Genomic DNA, 7,933 nt, shown 5'->3' with positions numbered 1-7,933 from the left:
ACTAAAATAAGATATGTACCATAGACCCTGGAGTGACCACTAAGATAGCAATATAAGGAGTTATAACCAATAGACCAAGAAAGGAGATAAAAGAGAGTCAAAATGATAATTAACTGAAAGTAGGCAGAAAAAGAGGGACACACGTTCAAGTCTGCAATCACCTTCCTGATCCTTGGCCCACTTGTACAGGCACTTACTGAGAGAGTGCTATTGAGGTCTCTGTCACTGTGGACTTAGAACAGCTGAAATACGTAGAAAACAAATAGCGAGGTGATAGATTTATTTCCAGCCATGTCAGTAATCCCATTAAATGTACGTGCTCTAAACACTGCAATTAAGAGAGAGAGTCTCAGATTGGATAAAAAAGAAAGACCCAACTATATGCTGCCTATAAGAAATACATTTTAAATATAAAGACACAAGTTAAAAGTAAAGGGTGGAAAAAGATAAAATCAGAAGAAAGATGGAGTGGCTATATTAATGTCAGACAAAGTAGATTGCAGAGAAAAGCTAACCAGGATAAAGAAGGTCATGTCATAATAATAAAGATACATCGGGGGCTGGCCCCGTGGCCGAGTGGTTAACTTCGCGCACTCCGCTGCAGGCAGCCCAGTGTTTCGTTGGTTCGAATCCTGGGCACGGACATGGCACTGCTCATCAAACCACGCTGAGGCAGCGTCCCACGTGCCACGACTAGAAGGACCCACAATGAAGAATATACAACTATGTACCAGGGGGACTTTAGGGAGAAAAAGGAAAAAAATAAAATCTTAATAAATAAATAAATAAAAATAAAGATACATCATCAAGAATGCATAGCAACCCTGGAGGCTTATGTACCTAATAACAGCTTCAAAATACACGAGACGGAAACTGATATAACTGCAAAGAGAAACAGGCAAGATTCCCCAGGATGGTCAGAGATGTGGGTGCTCCTTTCGCAGTTAATGATGGGAAAAGAAAGCAGAAAACATGTGCAGGTGTGGTGGACCCCAGCACCCAAATCAGCCAGCATGACCCAGAGGATCTTCATAGGATTTCACCCAACAGGAGCTGAGTGCCTCCACCCTGTTTAGAAGTGGACATGGAGCATTCACCAAGGTAGACCTTATCTGGGGCCATAAAACAAGTGTCAAGTTTAAAAGGGTTAAAGTCATACAAAATATGTTCTCTAACCACAGTGGAATCAAATTAGAAATCAGTAGCATAAAGATCTCTGGAAGATCCCTAAGTATTTACAGACTGACAACACATTTATAAATAACCCACAAATCAGAGAAGAAATCAATAGGGAAATTAGGAAGTATTTTTACGAGAATGAAAATGAAAATGCAGTATATCAAAAATTATAAGATGCTGCTAAAACACTCTTTAAGGAAACATTTATAGCACTAAATGCCTGAATTTAAAAAGAATAAAAGTTTCAAACCAATGACCTCAGCTTCCTCAGAAAAGCAGAAAAAGGGGAATAAATGGAACCCAAAATAAAGAAAGAAAATAAACATTGGAGTAGAAATCAGTGAACCCACGAGCTGGTTCTTTGAGAAGATCAATAAAATTGCTAGACCTCAAACCAAGACTGATCAGGGAAAAAGAAGGAAGACACAAATTACCAATATCAGGAAGGAGAGAGGTGACATCACCACAGAGTCTACAGATATTAAAAGATATAGGAATGGGGCTGGCCTGGTGGCGTAGTAGTTAAGTTCACACGCTCCACTTTGGCGACCCGGGGTTTGCAGGTTCAGATCCCAAGAGCAGACCTAGCCCCACTCATCAAGCCACACTGTGGCGGCATCCCACATAAAATGGAGGGAGATTGGCACAGATGTTAGCTCAGCGACAGTCTTCCTCAAGCAAAAAGAAGACAATTGGCAACATGTTAGCTCAGGGCCAATCTTCCTCATAAAAAAAAAGGAATACAGGAATGTGATTGTGGTGGTCACTTCTACACGTCAACCTGACTGGGTCATGAGGTGCCCAGATATTTGATTAAATGTTATTTCTGGGTGTGCCTGTGAGGGTGATTCTGGATGAGACTAGCTTTTGAATTGGTGGACCAGGTAAAGCAGATGGCCCTCCCAATGTGGGTGGGCCTTGTCCAGTCCACTGGAGGCCTGAACAGCAAACACAGGCTGAGGAAGAGGGAACTCCTTCTGCCCAGCTCCCTTGAGCTAGGACACTTGTCTTCTCCTGCCTCTGGACTTGAGACGTCAGCTGTCCTGGGTCTCCAGCACCCACCACAGGTCTTGGGCTTTTCAGCCTCCGTGGTCACATGAGCCACTTTCTTATAATAAATGTCTTTATATATATTTACACATAGCTATTGGCTCTGCTTCTCTGGAGAGCTCACATGTGTGTATATTTGTATATATGAGCGAGACCGGGAAGCGTTCATCCCAGGAATGAGAAGCTAGTGTGGCATGCCATAATCAGTTGCTGGAACTCTCATGTTTGTCACCATCTCCTTGGACACAGAAAAGACATCTGACAAAATCCAGCATCTATTCCTGATCAAAACTCAGCAAACTAGAAATAGCAGGAACTTGCTTCACATACACAAAACCTACTTGGTGAGTGACTGGGGCTCTGTCCCCAAGATCAGGATCGGGGCAAGTCTGCTCCTGCCACTTGTGTTTACACTGTACAGGGCATTGTAGCAGGTGCCTCAGCAAGAAGAATGAAAGGCGTCTGCATCAGATAGGAAATTGGATGCCTCTTACGTGCAGCTGAGAGCTGATAAGTGGTTACCACACTTGCAGGATGTGAGGTCTCTATTACTATTGGATAAGTAAGTTGTTTGTGTGTATACTAGCAATAGACACTTGGAATTGAATTTTTTTTTTTGAGGAAGATTAGCCCTGAGCTAACATCTGCCGCTAATCCTCCTCTTTTTGCTGAGGAAGGCTGGCCCTGAGCTAACATCTGTGCCCATCTTCCTCTGCTTTATATGTAGGACGCCTACCACAGCATGGCTTGCCAAGCAGTGCCATGTCCGCACCTGGGATCCGAACTTGGCGAACCCCAGGCCACCGAAGTGAAACGTGCACACATAACCGCTGCGCCATTGGGCCGGCACCAGAATTAAATTTTTTAATGCCATTTAAAATAGTATCCAAATACTTGAGTATTAGGGATAAATATGACAAAAGATGTCCAAGATTGTACACTGAAAACTACAAAACGTTGATGAAACAAATTAACAGAAGACCTAAAAAGTGGAGAGAGACATGGTATTCATGGGTCAGAAGACTCAGCATTGTTAAGATGCCTGTTCTTCCCAAATTGATGTATAAATTCAGTGCTATTTGGGTCAAAATCTCAGCAGACTTTTCGTAGAAATTGACAAGGTGTTTCTAAAATTCACGTGGAAATGAAAAGGACCTAGAATTTTCAAAACAATTGAGAAAGAACAATAAACTCAAAGAATTCACAGTACCTGATGTTGAGATGTGTTACAAAGTTGCAGTAATGTAGACAGTCTGCTGCTGTCATCAAGACAAACAAAAGTGTCAGTGAAGCAAAAGAGAAAGCCTAGACAGACCCACGCGGATTTGGACAACTGATTTTCTGCGAAGGTACAATGGCAGGTGGAGTGCAGAAAGGATGTCTTTTTAACAGATGTGCTGGGACAGTTGAATATCATATGCAAAAATGTGCACCTGGGTCCACACCTCACAGCATTTACAAAAGTTAGCTCAAAATGATTCATAGCCCTAAATATAAAGCCTAAAACTATGAAACTCCTGGAAAACAATGTAGGAGAAATCTTCATACCTTAGGTTAGGCACAGGCATCTTAGATGTGACACTAAGTGTGATCTGTAAAGAAAAAATCCATAAATTTGGACTCCAGTGAAATTAAATATTTTGCTCTTCAAAAGACCCTGTTAAGGGGCTGGCCCCATGGCCAAGTGGTTAAGTTCACACACTCTCCTTTGGCTGCCCAGGGTTTTGCCAGTTCGGATCCTGGATACGGACATGGTACTGCTGGTCCGGCCACGTTGGGGCAGTGTCCCACATGCCACAACTAGACGGACCCACAACTATGTACTGGGGGGATTTGGGGAGAAAAATCAGGAAAAAAACAAGAAGATTGGCAACAGTTGTTAGCTCAGGTGCCAATCTTTGAAAAAAAAGACACTGTTAATATAACGAAAGGACGATGACAGACTGAAAATATTTGCAAATCACATATCTGACGAAGAACTTGTATCAAGCATATATATTAAATAACTCTGCAAAAAAAAAACCTCTCAATTTTAAAAATGAATCAAAGACTTGAACAAATACTTCATCAAAGAATGTATAGAGATGGTAAATATACCCATGAAAAGATGCTCAACATCACTTATGTGGTGACAGTCAAGAAATAATGTACAACTGAAATCTCACATTGATGTAAACTATTATGAACTCAACAACAAAAAAAAAAGATGCTCAACAACATTAGTTTTTAGGGAAACACAAATTAAAACTACAGTGAGATACTACTGCACACTAATTAGAATGGCCAAATTAAGAAGACTGACCACACCAAGGGCTGTGAGCATGTGGAGCAACTGGAGCCTCCTGCAGGCTGGTGGGAGTGCAAGATGGTACAGCTGCTTTGGAAAAGAGTTCCAACACACACCTACCATCTGACCCAGCCATTTCACTCCGAGGTATTCACCCTTGAGAAATGAAAACATGTCCATGCAAAGACTCGTGCATGAATGTTCATAGCAGCTTTATTTGTAAAAGTCAAAAACTGGAAACAACCCGGTGTCCATCTGCAGGTGAACGGATAAACACATTGTAGTATGTTCTTACAATGGAATACTACTCAGCAATGAAAAGGGGTAAACTTGATACATGCAACAACGTAGATGGGCCTCAGAACAGTTCATTACACTTGTGAAAGGTGTCAGACCAAAAAAGAGCATACTATAGGACTCCATTTATGTAACATTCTAGAAAATGTAAGCCAATCTGCGGGACAGCAGGAGGGAGCGACTGCAAAGGGGCACGTGGAACTTCTGGGCTTGATAGACAGATGTGTTTACCTCTTTGATTGTGGTAATGGTTTCATGTGTACATACATATGCCAAAACTTGTCAAATTATACACTTTAAATGTGCACACCACATTGTATGTCAGCTATACCCTGCAAAACTCATACAGTATGGGGAGGGAAAATTGCTATGACCTTTGGAGTAAAATTTGTCAGTATGTATAAAATTTTTAATGTGAAACTTTTAGTGTAACAATTTTACTTCTAGAATTTATGTTATGAAAGTAATCACCTGATTACACAAGGATATATGTGCAAAGCTGTTTGTAACAGGAGAAATTTGGAAAAACAGTTCTCTTGGTCCAGGACAAATTCACTTTAAACACACATAAAAGAGAAATTCTTGTGAAGGATCCACATAGAAGAGCAATTCTTGTGCAGTGACAGAATCCCAGCATTCTGCATTACTGGGAGGCATGCGAGATTCTTCTTAGAGCAGAGTTCTCACCGAGCTCGCACAGGGAGGGCTTCTTCACACAGCTGAGCTTGGTTCCCCCGGGAGCGAGGCTCCTGGACTTGCCTTCAGCCCCTGCAGGTTCCCCCTCGCAGGTGAGCAGGGTCAGCAGGAAGAGAATACACGCTTTAGTCAAGCGACATGTAATCTTTTGTTTTGGTGTCATCATCAGAAAATTTAGCTTATTTTTTAAAGGGAATTCAAAAAAGAAATATAAACCTTTTTAGCAGATTTTTATCAGATATTCTGTATTTTCATTATGTTTTAAAGGATATGATCTATGACCTTTGTAAAGAGCTGTTAAATAGATAAAACAAGTAGAACGTTGGTAGATGTGTATGTTTACTCTTTAAGCCCGTGTAAATGCAAAGCTTTTTCTTTAAGCCATTTTTCCATGATTGTTTCTAGAATAGGAAAGCCATGAAGGACCAAACTAAGCATACAACAAAGGAGAGGAGGACTGGTGCCCAGGGCACGCCGGGGCCGGCAGCCTTGGCTGCAGAGACAAGTAGTCTGGGTGCGTATTGTGAGGGGCTGGGGGTACAGCACAGTGACTCGAGCCTGGAAGATAGGCCGCTTGAGAAGCTCGCTCTCCTGTGGTGGAGAAGCCGGTCAGGAGGGGTGTGGTCTCTGACAGTTGTGTAACCAGAGAGACGAACACTCTTGTCTCCACTGAAGACCAAGCAGAGACTTGATGTTTTGGGTTCGATCCTTTAAGACTTTCCTGATTATGGGCTATTCCTGTCGACCTTTTTGAGCTGGTCTCTCTCACGTCTTAGATGATAGTGCGTATGTAAAGTGGAAGAATGAATTGAGTGACCTATGTTTCTGCTCCCAGAAAGCTAACTTAATTTTCCTGACTGCCTAATGAAGCTCAGACAGGTTATTAGAGGGACTGTCTTGCTGTGGTCACGTGGAAGAGCTGACTCTGGTTGTATGGTAGCCCCCGTGGTGGCCTGGGCTGGTGTGTTCTCCAGCTGTCAGAGTGGTTTGAGCTCTCCCTAACACTGTTACTTCACTTTGAATGCAGTAAATGAAGTTCATATCCCTAAAGTGGGAGAGAAGGAATTTTTCAATCCAGTGCTCAATGAAAATCAGAAGTTAGCAGTTAGAAGAATTCTGAGTGGCGACTGCCGCCCACTGCCATATATTCTTTTCGGACCTCCTGGAACTGGGAAGACAGTGACGATAATAGAGGCCGTTTTACAGGTAAAGACAGGCCGCGGCACAGTGGGCAGTGAGCATACCTGTGTGCGGTGTCCATGTCGTCAGGAAGCCTAGCTTACGTTGTCGAATCAGAAGGTTGGATGGAGCTTGAAAAGTTACAGTTATTTCATATTTAGCTATGTTTGTTTTGTTATTGTTTGTGAATATGTAGGATTTTAAAAGGTTATTTCATAAAAGTTTAGAAAAGAATCTCTTCATTTTTGGAATAGTAAACCAGTCACATCATGAGATTTTGCTGCAGAAAAGAAGTTTCCTTTCCATTCTAAGAAGTTTCTGGTGTCTCTGTTTATCTTTACAGTTGAGTTTGTGGAGATAGTATGTGTTTAGTATTTTTGCGTCATTCAGGATTCAGGTTCCCAAATGTGTGCTGAGTGCCCAGCCAGCACTCGGCTACAGCTGGCATGTGGGGATTAATCTGACACGGTCTCTGCCTTGGGAGGTTGGTTTAGGGTCTTGGAGAGCTCAGAGAACCCTCACCTACCCTTGAGTCTTGTTGGGACGTTGGGCCGTGAGCAGAACCATCACTGTGTGTCATTGGGCTATGTCTCAGGCGTGTGAGGGGTTGATGTGAGCACAGGCATGTCAGACTCACCACTCCACGTCTGCACTTGATGGGTTGACATTTATCATCCTTTGTTTCTTTTGTGTCCTGGGTGAAGATGTACTACACTTTGCCAGACAGTCGGATTTTGGTCTGTGCGCCCTCCAACAGCGCTGCTGACCTTGTGTGTTTGCGGCTACACGAGAGCCAGGTGCTGCGGCCAGGCGCCATGGTCCGTGTGAACGCCACCTGCAGGTTCGAGGAGGTGAGTGTGGGAGAGCCAGGATCGAGAAATGACTCTCACTTGTGCCATAGCTGGTGCCTAAATGAGAGTTTTATTCCTGAATATTTAATTATATTCTCATGCTTCCTCTATGAATTGGGCATGCTCGGCTTTATTAAACATTAATGCTACTCTTTTGTTTGATCCCCAAGTGTATTGTTTCTTTTTGGCTCTGTTTTATTGGTTTGGCTATAAGTGTCCCTTTAGGAAAATTAAAAGTTCCTGGTTTGCTTGTAGGGTGAAGTATTGCTAAACAAAAGAAATCGAACCTAGAAAATATATAAAGAATGATCTGCAGGATTATGTGTTAGATTCATGGCTCCAGAGTCCGTAAAACACTGACTAAATTGATAGGAAGGTATAAAAGATTCTGATG

At 42.4% G+C, this 7,933-nt stretch overlaps 1 protein-coding gene across 5 annotated transcripts in view; it reads left to right on the top strand.

Annotated features, from left to right (window-relative positions):
• Window positions 1–7,933, top strand: part of MOV10L1 (Mov10 like RISC complex RNA helicase 1) — a 69,035-nt gene that overhangs the window by 45,961 nt on the left and 15,141 nt on the right. For all 5 annotated transcript variants that reach the window (XM_046646338.1, XM_046646340.1, XM_046646343.1 and 2 more), the window contains exons 16-18: window positions 5,915–6,023; window positions 6,537–6,715; window positions 7,393–7,539. In XM_046646338.1, coding sequence (XP_046502294.1) covers window positions 5,915–6,023; window positions 6,537–6,715; window positions 7,393–7,539 — 435 coding nt within the window. The remainder of the gene's footprint in view (window positions 1–5,914; window positions 6,024–6,536; window positions 6,716–7,392; window positions 7,540–7,933) is intronic.

Source organism: Equus quagga, chromosome 19, assembly GCF_021613505.1.
Source record: "Equus quagga isolate Etosha38 chromosome 19, UCLA_HA_Equagga_1.0, whole genome shotgun sequence".
Taxonomy (NCBI): domain Eukaryota; kingdom Metazoa; phylum Chordata; class Mammalia; order Perissodactyla; family Equidae; genus Equus; species Equus quagga.
This window is presented reverse-complemented; position numbering and strand designations above follow the sequence as displayed.